The 16,806-nt window shown below is 40.5% G+C and overlaps 1 protein-coding gene across 5 annotated transcripts; it reads left to right on the top strand.

Moving 5' to 3' along the window:
* The first annotated feature begins 311 nt into the window (after positions 1 to 311).
* C4H1orf116 (chromosome 4 C1orf116 homolog) lies at positions 312 to 16,443 on the top strand. Of its 5 annotated transcripts, none has more exons than XM_077334825.1 (5): positions 312 to 443; positions 8,247 to 8,422; positions 11,647 to 11,803; positions 12,979 to 13,153; positions 14,340 to 16,443. In XM_077334825.1, the coding sequence occupies exons 3-5, from the start codon at positions 11,690 to 11,692 to the stop codon at positions 15,791 to 15,793; spliced, it is 1,743 nt and encodes a 580-aa protein (XP_077190940.1). In that variant the 5' UTR covers positions 312 to 443; positions 8,247 to 8,422; positions 11,647 to 11,689; the 3' UTR covers positions 15,794 to 16,443. The 5 variants fall into 5 exon arrangements, with proteins under 5 accessions (XP_077190940.1, XP_077190938.1, XP_077190939.1 ...); XM_077334824.1 differs by lacking the exon at positions 312 to 443 and adding an exon at positions 509 to 719; XM_077334823.1 differs by lacking the exon at positions 8,247 to 8,422 and having other exon boundaries at positions 323 to 443.
* Positions 16,444 to 16,806: the final 363 nt, after the last annotated feature.

Raw genomic sequence — 16,806 nt, 5'->3', positions numbered from 1 at the left:
TGAATCGGTTTTATGTTAATTTATAAGGGCAAATGGAAGACAGAAACCCCTTCCGTAGTCCCTCCATAATTCAAATAGTATGTAACAGTCTTGTGTTAGTGACAAAGGGGCTTCTTTAAAAAATGCAGATTTTACAATAAGATCACTTCTTTTGCTTCACGTCTGGCTGCCAAGGTTTAGAACTGAAAAATGTAGTTGGCCAAGAGCTCTTTAATCTCTCCTCCCCCTTTCTTTTTGGAACAGCTGGAATGGGGAGTTAGGAGGAGGGTGTGTGATTGGTTGGGAGTCAGCAGCAGGGTGGAGTGATGACAGGTAGAGGAGGAATTTACCTGTCTAGGTAAGTCAGTGGGAGGTCATGAAGAGAGCGGAGCAAGAGGTACAACTTGTCTGGTGGTGCTAGTATATAGCAGAGTACTTGGAATTGTTTTTATTTCCTCTGTAAGGTGAGTTAAATTCTAACCAAACCATGTTTGCTCATGATAAGGAATGTTCTTGCACAGTGGTGCAAATAGGTGATAGGTAGCTGGTTTGGGAAGCAGAATGTCAGAAACAGAAGCTTGTATACTTTTGTGGGCTGTCAAGATGTTGCTTGCTGCTATTCCTGTTAAAATCTTTGAGCTGCCAGAGGATTACAGAAAACTTTGTGCTTCATGATGGAAATAAGCCATATGGGCTGCAGTTGTTGCTTTACTAATGCCTCTTAAATTGATTCTTTAGTGGTAAGTGGAAATGTTTCCTCTTTTTGTATTCACTGTTCATAAAACATTGAGCAACCTGAAAAGCTGAAAAAGTGACAGTATCCCTTTTTATTTTCAATGATGATGGTGACAAAAGGCAGTTGAAGGATATAGGAGTGTGTGCCATTATAATCCATTTTCTATAAAGGATTTGAAAGGAAATATTTTAACTTATTGTGAAGAGAGGGGGTTATGTTCTAAGATACATGCAGCTAAACAAGTTAACTGTGTGCAGTAATCTGATCCTGTGCAGCCCGCATTGAGGAGACCCCTAGCTGTAACTGACAAAGATTAGATATGGCTCTTTTGTTCATGTAAAAGTGGCTAGAAGTTTGGGGGCATGTTGTGTACATTCAGCACCTTCTGTGTTTTGAGCAAAACAATATGGGAGGAGGAGAGATGACTTTCCTCACGCAGGTGAATTAAAAGAGTTGAGTTCTTATTATACAATTGCCAGCACACTTTCCATTTATTAGAGTGTTGCTTATTATAAAAATATAGGAAGGCAGGGCATAGAAATGTATTATTATTTTAAATATGTAGTTCTTATACATGGAGACTGATTTAAATTGCATGAAGTTCCTTGATCAGATATAGGTATACTGAGTTGCATCAGGATACATTTGTATTGGGGGTAGGGGAAAGAACCCTACAAAATAAATGAATAGTAATTTCCTGACAATAAAATAATGTGAAATTATCACCCTAAGTCATTGATTTTGGTAAAAGATGAGTTGGTTCTTATATGCCATTTTTTCTCTACCAGAAGGAGTCTCTAAGCAGCTTACAAACCGCCTTCCCTTTCCTCTCCCCACAACAGACACCCTGTGAGGTAGGTGAGATTGAGAGAGCCCTGATATCACTGCTCAGTCAGAACAGCTTTATCAGTGCTGTGGCGAGCCCAAGGGCACCAAGCTGACTGCATTTGGAAGAGGAGTGGGGAATCAAACTCAGCTCGCCAGTTTAGAAGTCTGTGCTCCTAACTACTACATCAAGCTGGGAAAAGTAACATACTCCTGGTAGTTATCTTCTAATTTTGACAGGTGAAATTCCAGCAGCGTCACATGAATTACTTCAGTAGTAGTAGTGGATCAGTAGTAGAACATCTACTTAGTGTGCAGAAGATCCCAGGTTCAATCCCTGGCATCTCCAGTTAAGGTGCCAGCATGATATGAAAGACCTGCCTGAGCAAGAGCTGCCAGCCTGAATAGATGGACCAAAGAACTGATTCAGCATGAGGCAGATTCATGTGTAGACACATATGTATATGTGTGCAGCTTTTCTTCTATTAGAGATGACAGTTTCTAGTGTCAGTGTGAGTCACTCAGTTGGTTTCCAGTACAAGCAACTGGAGATAATCAGTGTTCTCAAAGGTCTGACAACTTTATTTGTAATAATAAACTGGTACTATCAAGGACATGAGCATGGGATGACTATTTGAACTGATGTATACCTGAAATATTTCTTCTGCTTAAAAGCAAATGTGATGCTAAAATCTGAAATCTCTTCTGGTCAGGGACCTAGCAGTGAAAAAAATATCAGTGTGTTTGGTCTGGTTGTAACTGGCGGTATATGATCCAAACTTCATAGCCAAAGTGTTTCACTGGCCCTATGCTCATGAGCAGAGATGTTGTGAGTCTTTAAAGGCCTGTATGATTATTGATCCACTGAGTTGAATAGAGTTCATCATCTGTGTATTGCAATTTGCAACCTGCTGGGTTTGTGACAGTTCTTCTGTCCAGGAAAGATTATCAAAGTGTTAGTTTAGTGTGTTCAGCTTAATCGGTCAGAATTCATACCAGTCTGTTAGAAATCTTGGGAATGTGTTAGACTCCAGAAGAGGCATGACTTTGTTCCTCATTTTAAGTTTCATTTTTCACTGTGGGGAGGTACTAGTACCTGTAGCTCTAGTTGGTAAATGTGCATGTTTAGTTTCAGTGGTATGGATAGTGCAGAAATGAGTCTTTCTTCTCCCCTTGGTAATCTTAGTCTGATTATTTAGAAATTGTTTATGGGTGTGACTAATGATTGTAGAAAGGAAGGCTCTATTCTTTGTGGAATAGAAAATGCTAATTTCAGTTTGACAGTAAAGTAACATTTATATGCCTCTTACAACCTGATTAAAACTTTGTCAATCTTAAAGGTGTCATTGGACTAAATTTGTTCAATCTCATTTCTTTCCTCTGCAAAAGCCAAAATACAACGCCGCCCCCCTCCCACAAAACCAGTAGTACTGCTTATGTGTTCGTTCTCTCTCTCTCTGTTAATCTTTAATTTCTGGGTCTGCTTTGGCACTGGCTCACTTAAATACTTATATTCCTGTGTCTAATGATCCTTCTCTACCCATTAGGATTTTAAAAGAAATTGGCATTTCATAGAGGATTAAAAGACTCCCATGTAACAGAAGGTCACAGATTGAGGACTAGCAATACCATCTCCTTGCATTGGCTCATATATGCATGGCTGATCACTTAACAGTTTATTGCATTGTGAGTTATTCTAGTCTAAGCCCATTGAAATAGATGGTTTGGACTAGAGTAATGCTGCATAGCATTGCATTGTGAGTGTTGGGTATGCCCTAATATACTTCCTTGAGAATAAGCAACAATGAACCAGAAACATATTTTACTGCTGTGTCATATGCACACATCCACTTTGCTGAATTGTTCATTTCTAAATGTTAGTAAATATTCATAGCTCAAAAAATCTGAAATAAAAATAACTACATCTTTGTTAGCTCTTAAGCCTTATTCTTTAGAACTTTCAGGCTTTGAGTTCTGTAGTGTCCTACAGGCTTAGGTGTTTGTGACTGTAATGTTTGTTTGATCAATAAGGGCCAGTTTCTGGCAAGTTGTGACATTACATGGCTTATTCAATTCAGGTATGGTGTCCCAAACCAAATCTTCTTTGATGCATGTTTGTTTATTTAAATTCTAGAAGGCAGACTTATGATTTAAATTTAGATTAGCAATGACTTTTGGTAAATCTCTGAGGCATTTTTATAATACCTTTGTACATAATCCCAATAAGCAATTATTATTTTGATCCAGATAACCACACCGTGCAACGAGACATTCCCATCTGCTTCTCACTCAAGAAGTCTGTCCCCCCCCCCCCCAAATCTTCTCTGGTAGATGAAAGCCACTCTAGAACAGTGTATGACATAGTATATGGGTACTGGTGGTGATTTTGTATAAACTTGTATCATACAATGTCTTAGAAATAGATTAGGATATATATGTATTAGAAAGAAGGGCAGTTTTATTGCATTATAACAGCTATAGTTAAAAGGGAGCAAATATTCCCCATTCCTTCCTTTTTTTCTTTCATTGTCTTTCTAGCTGTGACTGTTACCTCAACACACTTGCAAAATATAGTTGGGCAGGAAGGTATCGCCCTGGAAATGTACACTCATCCAGGAGTCAATCCCTGTTTTGCATTCTTTTTTCTTTTTGTAAAAGTGAAAAAAGGTTCTTGTATTCATGTATAAGGTTGTGTTCAAGAATTCCTCTGTCAGATCTTGGGAGATTCCCCACCCAAAAGATGCCGATACTTGGTATTGGAGAGTACCATCACAAAAAAGCCCATGTGAAAACAAAAGATAAAATGAATGCATACTGGTAAATAATTTCAGTAAATTAGCAAAAATAGTGTGTGGGGTTCCCTCCTAATATTGCTTAGATTTAATTGACTATTTGGTACAAGCAAACATTCACTTTGAAAGCTAACATAAAATTTAGTTTGCCAGCTACTGATACTGACCACCATCTGTTAAATAAAGAATATACAAATAATGCACAGGATGGAATGAGTTGGATGTAGCCTAAATTTTCTATTTCTGCCACCCCCTTCTGAACCTCACTAATTTCTAATTACTGATTCTGCTAATCTAGTTTGGATTCAGCCAACAAAGAATACAAAAGGAGTAGCATAGAAGCAGAAGTGATTGAGTTTCCTTTCCTCAAGCTACCAGCTGCTGAAACTTACAAAAACCTTCAGGGAACATTTCAAACAGAGTGTGATGTGTTGCAACTAATATTGCTTATTTAGCAGTTAACTTGTGTTAACTGTTCCAAATCCTGAAATCACCAGTTTTATCCATAATCTAGTTGTAGATGGGGACAGGATGCATGTAAATTGACTGAAACTGAATCTAGAAACCTAATTTTATGAAGACTAGGTTCATGGCCACCACATGTAAAGCTTTATGGCTTCTAGCCCCTTAAGCCTCTAATGAGATCTCTCATTCGAAAGAAAAGACAAGGATTGACCCATGTTGCTGGAAGGAAATTATGTGTGGAGTTTGTTTCTTTAAAGATATCTCATATAGAACTGGGCACTACCCTAGAAACCGGCAGCCTTAACCATGCAATTATTCTAGGCCATGCTAATATTTATAGACTTCATTTGTAGCCCGCCATTCTTGTTGAGACTCAAGGCTGCTGAAAGAATCAGACAGCATAAGACATCCACTAAACATGCAATAGACCTAAATTTACAGAATTAGAAAACAATGCAAAGAGAAAGCTGTTTAAGGAATGGATTACAAAGGTGGGAAACAAGGTAAGGCAGGAAAGGGGGTACAAGCAAGAAACAAAAAGTAGACTACAAGTGTGTAATTGCTTAAAATAATGAGCAATCTTGAGTTTGTGTTTTCTATATGCACTAGATCTTTTGCTCATATGAACATGGGCTGCCTCGGAGTCTTGGTGGGGAGATAGTCTTCATTTGACCTGCTAAATGGCTTTGGTGCCATGTCACACAAAATCTTCCTAGATCAATGGTTCTCAGCTTTCTTGATACTGCGACCCCCTTTGGTGTGGCGGCACCCCAAAGGGAGTAGCGGCATTAAGAATGCAAACTGCTATCTCCAACACCTGAAGCGGCCATCCCACAGTGAGGAGAGGAGGGGTGGCGCTGGAGTGCTCTGTGCCTGCATGTGTTTATGTGCGGCCGCCGACTGGTGTGCTACTGGTTGCACCACCCCTCCTCTCCATGGCGCTGGCCACTCCAGGCATCAGAGATTGCTGAAGCAGCCGACCCACATCGAACTGCACATGCCAAAATTGGAAATGGAGTCTCGATGGCGGTAGCTCAGTTGCGGCGGCCTCAATGGTGACCCCTTGGAAAAGGTCAATCAATCCCCTGAGGGGTTCCCAAGGTTGACAACTGCTGTCCTAGACAAAAGCTGACTGAATAAACTCTTCATGTCATATGCTGACACTCCAGGTTACTTTAGCCACCCAGCATGATTCTAAAGCACCTCAATGTGCCATGCTGCTGGCTACCTCACTAGGTACTTGTTGTTGTTAGGTGCGAAGTCGTGTCCGACCCATCGCAACCCCATGGACAATGATCCTCCAGGCCTTCCTTCCCCTACCATTCCCCGGAGTCCATTTAAGTTTGCACCAACTGCTAGGTACTTAGCAATCATCTTATCCAAATTCTCTACTATAAATGTTGTGTTTTGAAATATAAGGCATTCACCTCAGCCTGGTCATATTCTTGACCTGACCCAGGGAACTAGGATTAGTTGCTTTCAACAATAGCTTGTGGTGAACAGTGCTGGTGGATCTTAACAGCTAGTTTCTAACACAACACAGGTTAGCCTCTTACTATAAATCCCCAAGTAGGACCTATTCTTTTAGGACCTTTTCAGGCCCTGGTGAGAGGAGGTGAGATGGCCAGTAGGTGGGCTTGTAAAATGGATAAATAAAAGTTGTTTCCTCATTGAGCAGTATTGTTCACTGGAGTGATGACATATTTGTACACCCTTTTAAAAAATAGTTGCTGTAGCACCTAGTTACACATGAAATGACTTCATTTGCAAAGCAGCTATTCAGGACTGTTGAGCTTGTAAAGAGGGAGTAGGCTCCCATTTTGTGCTGCATGACTGTACAGAGACAGAACAAAAACTGGAAACATGTCTTACAGGTTACAGAGCTTGTGGCTGCCTCTTAGCAAGGAATCATAGTTTAATGGAGTGAGCATAGTTTGGCAATGGAATGATAGGGAGAGACCAAAGGACATGTTCTCTTTGCTCCTGCTGTTGGTTTTGCAGCATAATCTTGGGCTAGCCCATTAGTTGCTTCACTACTTCTAGTGATGCTTCCAAAGTCTGACTGGTTGAACTGTACTTGGTGTACAGGATGCAGCTCTGGAGGCCTCACTTCAAAAAAAAAAAGTGGTCAAAATTGAGAGGGGCAGAGGAGAGCAACAAGGATGATCCGTGACCTGGGGACCACACTTTATGAGGAATGGCTGAGGGACTTGGGAATGTTCAGCCTGGAGAAGAGGAGGTTGAGAGGGGACATGATTGCTGTCTTTAAGTATTTGAAAGGTTGTCAGAGAAAGGTTCCTGTTGGCAGCAGAGGACTCGCAGTAACGGGTTTAAACTAGCTGCAGAAATCAGGCTAGATATCAGGATTTTTTTTCACAATCAGAGTAGTACAGCAGTGGAATCAGTGGAGGTGGTGAGCTTCCCATCACAGTAGTCTTTAAGCAGCAGCCGGACAGTTACTTATCATGGATGCTGTAGGCTGATCCTTTATTGAGCAGGGGGTTGGACTAGTTGGCTTGTATGGCCCCTTCCAACTCTGTGATTTGATCTTGCATCTGAAGATGGCTGACCCTAGAAAGATTGCCTATGGATTTGCAAAACTCAAGGAAGAATGCCTCAGGGCTGAACCTCCCCTCTAGGAGGGGTTGAACAAGGAGAAACTTGAGCAGCAGGTGAAGGCATACGGAACTAGGGATCTCAATGGGTGGGACTGCCTGTGTTTGGAACGCTGAACCTTCAGTTAGAAGGCAACCTATGGTTGTAGTCAGCACTGCTTGAGGTGGCCCAGCTAGGTGCACAGTGCTATAATATGCACAGGATTTCAGGTTTGGGACTAGGCCCTGAAAACATGTTGTGAGACTGTTATGTATGTGTATATGTGTTCATGCAATATAGTTCATGTATCTGAGCTTGGCCAGGACCTGGCTCCTCGGTCCTCAATTATGATTTGCTAGAACGTTTCCAGCAGCCAATTGGCAGAGTGCGTTTAGTAGCCAATTGTAAGGGTGTATTATCAACCAATAGTGTGTCTAGAGGGGGCGTGGCCTGAAGCAGTTGGATATTTATATCAAGCCTGTGTGTTCTCCCTGTTGCTGTTCAGTTTTCCTCCTTGATAATAAAAGTTCTCTTTGTGTTGGGGCTGAAGTATCTGTCTCCTGATTGAATGTACAGATTTAATACAGACTATGTGCATCCCATAATTTGCTGCAGCAATGTTTCAGCCTTTTGTCATCCAGGGCTAATTTTAATTAGGGGCCTTTAAACCAAAGCTTAAAGTGGGTTTTGCAGGTCATTGTTAGTTCTTTTAACCATTGTTGGCTCTAATGCTGATATAATACTAAAGAAGATGAGTTGATTTTTATACCCTGCTTTTCACTACTTAAAGGGGTCTCAAAACAGTTTGCAATAATCTTCCCTTCCTCTCCTCACCCTTCCTCTCCCCACAACAGGCACCCTGTGAGGTAGGCGAGACTGAGAAAGCTCTGACAGAACTGCTTGGTGATAACAGCTCTAGCAGGACTGTGACTAGCCCAAGGTCATCCAACTTGACTGCATGTGGAGGAGTGGGGAAACAAACCCAGCTCTCAAGATTAGAGCTTGCAGCTCTTAACCACTACACCAAGCTGTAAGTTATACTTACGGCAAACAGTAGAATGGGGGAGGGGGAAGGGGGAAGCATGTGCAAAAAAACCCAGAAGACAGGCACCTGACATTTTAAATCTGTCAATGATTAATTTTACAGTGCTTAAAGTTATGTAATATAGCTTTGTTTCCCAAGAGGTCTCTGCTGAGCCTTCAGAGTCTGTTCTTCCCCCTCCTTCTTTGCTGTGGGTTCCACCCTCCTCCTCCCATATGCCAGTGGGTTTTCCCTCCCAAATGCAACAATGAGATTGGCACAGAAATGCACAAGCTTGCAGCACTTTCCTGATTCTCAAATTATGGAGAATGTGACATACAGAACGATAGTACTAGACTAATTGAAGGTGCCTGTTATTTTTTTGTGGTTGGCTGTAGCCTTGCTGGGCAGGTTTTCGCTAGCTAAAGTCAGAATGAAGCTGAAGTTGTTTTGGCAAAATGTATCTCCAAACTTTTGTTTGCTGAGATAATGAAAGCAAATAGGGTCACTTACTGCAGAGGAATGGTGAGTGAGAAGGTTAGTTAACCCCCCACCCCGTGCCTTCCGATTCTCTCCTGCAAATGCCTTTCTTCCTCACCCACACCTATTTGAAGATTTTCAAAGGTGGGTAGACCTTAGACTGAACCTCGGGTTCCTGTATGCTGTCTAGAATTCTCTGCACATGTCTAAAATTTAAAAAACTGGATGAACCCCTGTGGTAGATCTATGAATAAATCTTTAGTCTGTGAGCCATTAGCTGACTTCCCCTGCACTGTTTCTGATCCTTATTCCCACCTCCACTGCCGTTTGCTCTTTAAGGGCAACCAGTCTGTTTTTCCCATCAGATAAAATATTTAATTTGTTTATTCGATTTATAACCCACCACTCCCACACATAGAAGTTCACAGTATCTCAGTGTATTTCAGAACCTTCTGCCCCCAGCAGAGACTACTGCGCTTGACCTCTGCTTAGCCCAAGGTATGATTGGAAGGTACATGAAGCAGGTTCCCCAATGAAGCTGAGAAGAAGAGTTGGCTCTTATATGCTGCTTTTCTTTACCTGAAGGAGTCTCAAAGCGGCTTGCAATCGCCTTCCCTTTCCTCTCCACACTACAGACACCTGTGAGGGGGGTGAGGCTGACAGAGCCCTGATATTACTGCTTGGTCAGAACAGCTTTCTCAGTGCTGTGGGGAGCCCAAGGTCACCCAGCTGGCTGCATGTGGTGGAGGAGCAGGGAATTAAACCTGGCTCGGAAGATTAGAAGTCAGCTCTCTTAACCAATACACCAAACTGGCTCTCAGGTCTGGATCTGGTCAGTGCCTGGCTTCTGGCCATGCAAGTACTGGTCCACTCCTCCCCAAGACATTTCTCAAATCACTTGTCTATACACATGAACACAAAGGATCTGGATGAACTCTCTGTAAAAAGAAGCCATCTATTCCTACCAAATACTGTGATGTCTGTCCTCGGTTTGTTTAAAGGATGAGAGGCATGTGTCAGGTATACGCACATACATCTACACTCTGGCCTTTTCCCTAAGTAAATAGGCATAAGTTTCCTATAGTTGACAGCCTTATTTAGTGATCAGTGCTTTCCCAGTGTTAGTGGCTCAGAAAAGGTAATTATTGATGTATGGTCTTGAAGCGTTTATTGTTTTTAGGTATCTTTTGTAAGCTGACCTATTATAAACTCATACAAATACAAAAATACCTGTATTATCAGACAATGAAAGTAATGGGCAATAATTCAGGGCTAATAAAAGAAAGTACTTTCACTTAATACAGTAATTTTTCTGGAGCCAAGAGTTCCATCGGATGTGATAATCACCACTGGCTTAAGTGGTTTTTAAAAATGGATTAGACAGATTCATGGGAAATGTCAACAGGTATTACCTGTGATACATAAACAGAACCTTCTCCTAAACAAAACATCCCCCTGTGTTAACCAGCAATATGCCACTGCATACTGGTTTCTGGTGATGGGGGCACAACAGTGGGAAAAGACTCCTGCTTTCAGGCTCAGCTTGTGGGTTCACAGAAGCTTCTGTCTGGCCAGTTTAAGAAATTAGCTATTGGTAGAGTTGAGTACTGGGTTTTATCCAAGGTGGTTCATGTTGGTGTATGTCTATGTTAAGCCCTAGTTTATAGTCTACATTGCCTGGTAACGTTTGCAATTGGGCCCATTCTTTCACATATTAAACTGACGGGTTTACCTGTGATCACTCAAACCAACTTTCCCCCCATTTGAATTTGTTGCTGATACAAGTGTTAGATATTGAACTTGACAAGAAGTGGTGTTAAGGAGTCTTTTGATCGCTTCAAGGATTGCTAGTATGATCTCATTGGGACTCTTTCAACACACCAAAGTATGATTCTCTATGGCTGATCTAGTTAGGAACAAAAACAGCAAGAAGAAATTATAATTATCAGAACGTCAACAGTGGCACTTGAAAATGTTGGGAGGGACTGTGATGCTGGTGTGCAACAGGAAGTTTGTAAATTGTCTTTCACTATCCCTGTTTCACACTTACATTTTAAATATTACAGCCAGTGTGGGAAAATTTTAAAGTATAGTTTTGACATGACTATGCAGAGCTCAAAAGTAGGGAAGGGAAGACAGTCACTATCTCTCACTGTAAACCTACCTTGCAGTATTGTGAGGGTAATATAGGGGTGGTGGAGAAATACCCCATGTATCCTACCTTGAGTTCCTTGGAGATGGGATATAAATGTGTGGGATGGAATGGGCAAAAAATGTATGGTACACATAGTGATAACCAATAATTAGCCTATCCATGCTATCAGTAGGTCGTACGATTTGTTTTCATATGATTTAGGTTGCTTCTGAAGGAGGGACTCTGAGGGAGGGACCCTGAGAGAATCTTGGAGTTCCATAGTGACTCATAACAGTCCAGTGCTTTTGAAATCTTGCAGTTTGCTATGGTGCAAATAAAGTTAATACAATATACTGACAAAGTGTATTCTTTACATTTTGAGGAATAGGTGTACTATAATGCATAATATAAAATGCACAAGTTTGATTCCTCACTGTACTATTACAGATGACATATAGAATATATGTTTTAAATATTTGCTAAAGGTTCTGGAACAGTACTTAAGTCTAGCAATTTGCAGGTAACTTACTTTTTTCAGATCATGATTTGAACTCTTGATCTGACCAAAAAATGCAGACGTATAAATAAAAGTTGTGTCTTGGTTTTCTTTCCTCTCCAGGACTCCTGGGTCACGTTTGCAGATATTTTGTTTGAGTTGTGATATGCCTAAGAAGGACTTGTGGGGAGGGACAACTGACTTGGATCCTGCAGCAGTTGTTGGTAGTGTGGACAGCTGTGACAGTATGATCAGCAATGACTCCAACCAATCTGAAATGGTAATCCTACTTCTGTTTTAATTACTGTGAAGAGTCAAGATAGCTTGCAGCATAAACCAACAAGATAAACTACAGTAAAAAACTTGGTCAAAAGCAAGGGAATATAACTTATTGGGGAGGGACAGTATTTCTGAATATACTTGTTTGAGGAGAAGGGGTTGATAAGCAGTTTGTTCCACAATGTCAATGTCATTGCAGAGAAAGCTGTGTACCATATAGCAACTGTCTCTCAAGACCCAGTATACAGAATAAAGTTATGAATGATACATGTGTTTTTCAGCTTTTATGGCCTCAACACTGATACTTTCAAAGAATCCGCTTGATAGAGCATTTCACCAACAAAGCCTCTACATCCCCTTTTCTTGACCACCATCAATGGAACTAGACATTGGATTTTTTAAAAACATATAACAGATCTTCAGACTAACTAAGTGTTTGAGAAGATTTAATGACTTTGTTTCTCAAGTATTCCCTATGCATATGCACAATGCATTCTTGCAAGGTTTCATTTTCTCAGTTTGTAACTTTCAGACTGAGATGGATCTGTGATAATTCCAGGAGACCTCCAGCCATTAACTGGAGGTTTGCAACCCTGTGTATATCGTATCTAGCCAAAACTGCAGCTCTTATATTAAACATGTACATTAGGTTTCTGTCTTATCATTTTGGTGCATCACTATACTGTGCATTAGAAGAACTAAAAATGGCAGCTGTAAATACAAAACATGTCCTGAAGTGTTTTGAACTGTGATATTTCAGGCACGGTTTGCTTTTTTTTTAGTATTTTCAAACAATCTTTTGCATTTTGTAAGCTGGTAAGTGAATTTACAAAGGCACACTGCAAATCAGTTTACAAACACTTTAAACCAAAAATCTTGTGATACTGTTTAAAATGCAGGTACATGTTTGAGGAGTGAGTGATTGCAATGGTAAATTCATGGTCTGTTAGACAAGAGGAAGTCAGTAGAGGTTTTCTAGATCTTGGTTATAAAGATTAGCTCTCATTTCTATGTTAATGCCTCAGGGAAATACTTACCATTAAATTACTGCTGTACTGTACTTTTTAGATATTTTGTTTCCATGGGGGTGGGGGGATGGGGATTGAACCCATTTCTCTTAAAATGAATAATTCATGTCTCTGTGAGATATTGAACAGGTTTTTATTTTTCATATAGAGTGACAGTGGCTATGACTATCTATCTGTGGAAGAGAAAGAATGTCTGATGTTCCTTCAAGAAACACTAGATTCACTAGATGCTGAAGCAGACAGTGGGCTTTCTACTGATGAGGCTGAAATTGCTGGACCTACCAGGCATCCACGGACGTGGCCTCAGAGAGACAATCCTAAAGGTGAACTTCTCTGTAACAGAATATTTCCTCTGAAAAGTGAACTGATGTAGCAGTGGAATCAAATCTGCATTTTGTATTTATTGATCATACTTGTGGTCCAATAACTCAACATCTGTTTTTCCAATAACTCAACATCTGTTTCTTATTATAGCAAATATAATGTTGCTTAGTAAGGTTTGTTTAACATACTTGAGCTTCAAAGTCTGATTTTAAAAAAGGTATCCTTCCTTACAAGAATATATCCTTATCATCCATATATCCTTATCACTAGGGTGGAGAAGTTTCCACATTACTTCCACAGGTTTGATTCTCTTAATATTTTTTTCATTTTAATTTGATGATGAAGATGAAGAAGAGGTGGTTTTTATATGCTGCTTTTCTCTGCCTGAAGGCGTCTTAAAACAGCTTGCAATCGCACTCCCTTTCCTCTCCCCACAACAGACACCCTGTGAGCTGGGTGTGGCTGAGAGAGCCCTGATATTACTGCTCAGACAGAACAACTTTATCAGTGCTGTGGCAAGCCCAAGGTCACCCTGCTGGTTGCGTGTGGGGGAGCGGAGAATCAAACCCGGCTCACCAGATTAGAAATCCGTGCTGCTAACTACCATGCCAAGCTGGCTGATGTTAACTGTTCAGTCAAGTCTGACTCTTGGTGATCCTATGGCTTATCTGTCAACACAATGTTTGATTTAAATTTACCAACCAGGAATCTTGTAATATCATTTTGGTGCATTGAGTATTTTGTTTGAACATGGAAAGAGTTGCTATGTTGTCACATCAAGGCAAACAATTTAAACACTTGAGTTTGCCACATGGAGGTGTTTTCAGATAAAATAGCTGCCTTTAAATAAAATAGCTTCAGGCATAGTACTGCATTTCTTGTTTTCATTTGTCACCTGAAGTGTAATATCAGGATGAAAAAATATTGTCACTTTCATACTGACTCTCTGCTCTAATTTTACTAATCATTTTGTGGTCTCTTCCCCAAAATTTCTATATAGTGCTGTTTACATATGGTGTTTCACCACAGCCTAATATTACAGCTGCATTCCCTGATATGATTTTTTTTTCCTTTTAGGAATTTTCCCCCCTTTATCTTATTTGAGGTGTTCAGAGTTTTTTTAAAAAGCAATCCAAAAGGGACCATTACTCATTATTATTCACTCTTTCTTTCTCAATGTTATAGAACTGGACCATGAAAATGCTGGAAGACATCCAAAAAATGAACAGAAGAGCAAAAAAAGTGTTTTTGATTTTATTCCTGTTACCACAAGTCCAGGCTACCACAGCCTTCCAAGGAATGTTGGTGTAAGAAAAGACTCACAAACAAACAGATATTCACTTAGAGAGACAGCAGGATCTAATGTTGATGATCCAAACACACTTCCTCAGTTGCACCTGAATTCATGGGGGTCACATAAGCTTGAGACTGCGGACATATCAAATGACCAGCCCAGTATAAGTGCCCACATAAAAAACACTGACTTGGAATCTGTAGTCATTCCACCCCCTGAGCCATTTCAGGATCAGTGGAGAAGCCATTTCACAACAGGGCAGGAGGTGCCACTTCTTAATAATGATTCCTGCAAGGATATTGAAAAGCAGAGACCTTATCACTCTGAGGTTAAGAGAAATATTGACATAATAGAAGGTTATGAGGCTAGAGCTGGCCAACAGCAGCTGTCATCAGAGAAGGTGGAGCTGACATTTGGAAAACAAGCTGTTCTAAAACCTCTGTCTCCACAGCCTAACAAGAAGATAACTGAATGTACCAAAGCCTATTATAAACAACCTACAGTGGAGGAAGCTGCCCTGGATCCCAGCCTCAAGCAAGGTCCTCCCACCGCTCCAAAGCCCAGGAAACTGCCCCCAAACATTATCCTCAAAACCAGCAAAAGCAATATGTCACTCACTGTGGAGTCCAGTTCCAAATTAAAAGTGCTTGCTCCATCAAATGGCAGACCCAGAGCAGCAACAGGTGACTTTTCCACAGAAAAGATACATTCTCTTCAGAAAGAACAAGACAGAGCCAGGCGAGAGGCTCTTGAGAAACTAGGTCTCCCACAAGATAAAGATCCAGATGATCATGGGGCCAAAAACTCTGCTCTCCCAAAATCCAGAGAGAATCCAAGGACTAGCAGCAGGGAGAATGTAAATGTCGATAATATTGCTGTGAATAAGAAACCTGAGCAGCAGCATAGCCAGCTTGGAGGGAACGGCTTCCGCCCTATGGAGATCAATGTTCCAGGTATTAAACAGGTGAGCTTTAAATCCAACACACTGGAACGATCAGGAGTGGGCTTGAGCAGCTACATCTCTTCTGGCAGTGAGGTTAAGAATATTAAGAACAATGCCTCATTTGGCACAACACCCTTTTTGGACAAAATAGCTCCAAGTTTTCTCAAGAACAACCGGCCACGTACAACTTCCCTTGGGATGGGAAGTGACTTCGCTGATCTGAAGGAGAACAGAATGCAGAATTATGAAATAGAAAAAAGTGATAAGCGGAGATCTTACCCACTTCAAAACCCTGCCAAGCTTCCCAGGCCCCCTTGTGTCAGTGTAAAAATCACACCTAAGGGGGCCACAGATGAGGACCGAAAGGAGGCTCTGAAAAAGCTTGGCCTGTTGAAAGATTAAGACAAATGGCTCATTTAATGCAAAAATGGTGTTTTCAAACAATTTGCTTGTTACTTTCCAGAACTTAGTTAAAATTGGAAAACCTGTAGCAAGATTTTACCCAGCAAGTAAGTATATGCAGTGAGTTAACCTGTGGTAGTTTCAGCTGGCAGCATAACAAACATCTCATTCACCCTTTCCTCTTTATTTTATTGAAAGAAACTCTGCTATTTAGATGAACTTTTATCCCACATATATAATTGATCACACATAAAATCTCTTTCTGTATATATGTTGTGTGTGTATATATATATATATATAGTATATAAAGTTATGACTGTTCATATGTAAGAAGTAGATGTTAACATTGAAGAGGAAAATGTTAATATTACTACAGCAAGCCGTGAACTCTGGGTATACATAGAGCATCTCATCATGGCAATAGCTATATGGCTAGTACTTTTATTAGATCAATATGTGGGTTTTGATTCTGCATTTAAACATTAGAGTCTGCTATTTCAGTTTGGCGAGTGCACTGAAACCAACAACAGCACTTGACTAGGTGAACCATGGATTGAAAAATGCCTTTTTCTGAAAGACCAAAGTGCTCAGTAATTCACCTAGATTGTAGCTTCCAAATGATAAAATAAACAGTGAAATTAGTGTTGAAACACTTGTGTCAACTTGAGTGAACAAATTACTTTACATGCTAAATTCATACAGCTTTAAAAAATGAAAAGTATTCATTATGCTGGTGGAATGGGAAGATGTTTGCCAGTTTCTCCTACTCGAGATTTGCACTTTGACCTCACCTTGTTCCTGCAGGTCCCAGATTTGAGGAGCTCGGACTGCAGCACATGGAAACAGTTAGTAAAATCATCTCCCCATTCTGGTGGCAGAAATGAGTTATGATGGCATAAAGCAATCTTTTGGATTCACCCCCTTATTCACCCCTATTAATGGATGTTGCAGTAGTTTTCAGCACCTCTTCTTTTAGGGAACCATTTCACATTAACATCTTTCTTATAACTCCA

Source organism: Paroedura picta, chromosome 4, assembly GCF_049243985.1.
Source record: "Paroedura picta isolate Pp20150507F chromosome 4, Ppicta_v3.0, whole genome shotgun sequence".
NCBI lineage: Eukaryota > Metazoa > Chordata > Lepidosauria > Squamata > Gekkonidae > Paroedura > Paroedura picta.
This window is presented reverse-complemented; position numbering and strand designations above follow the sequence as displayed.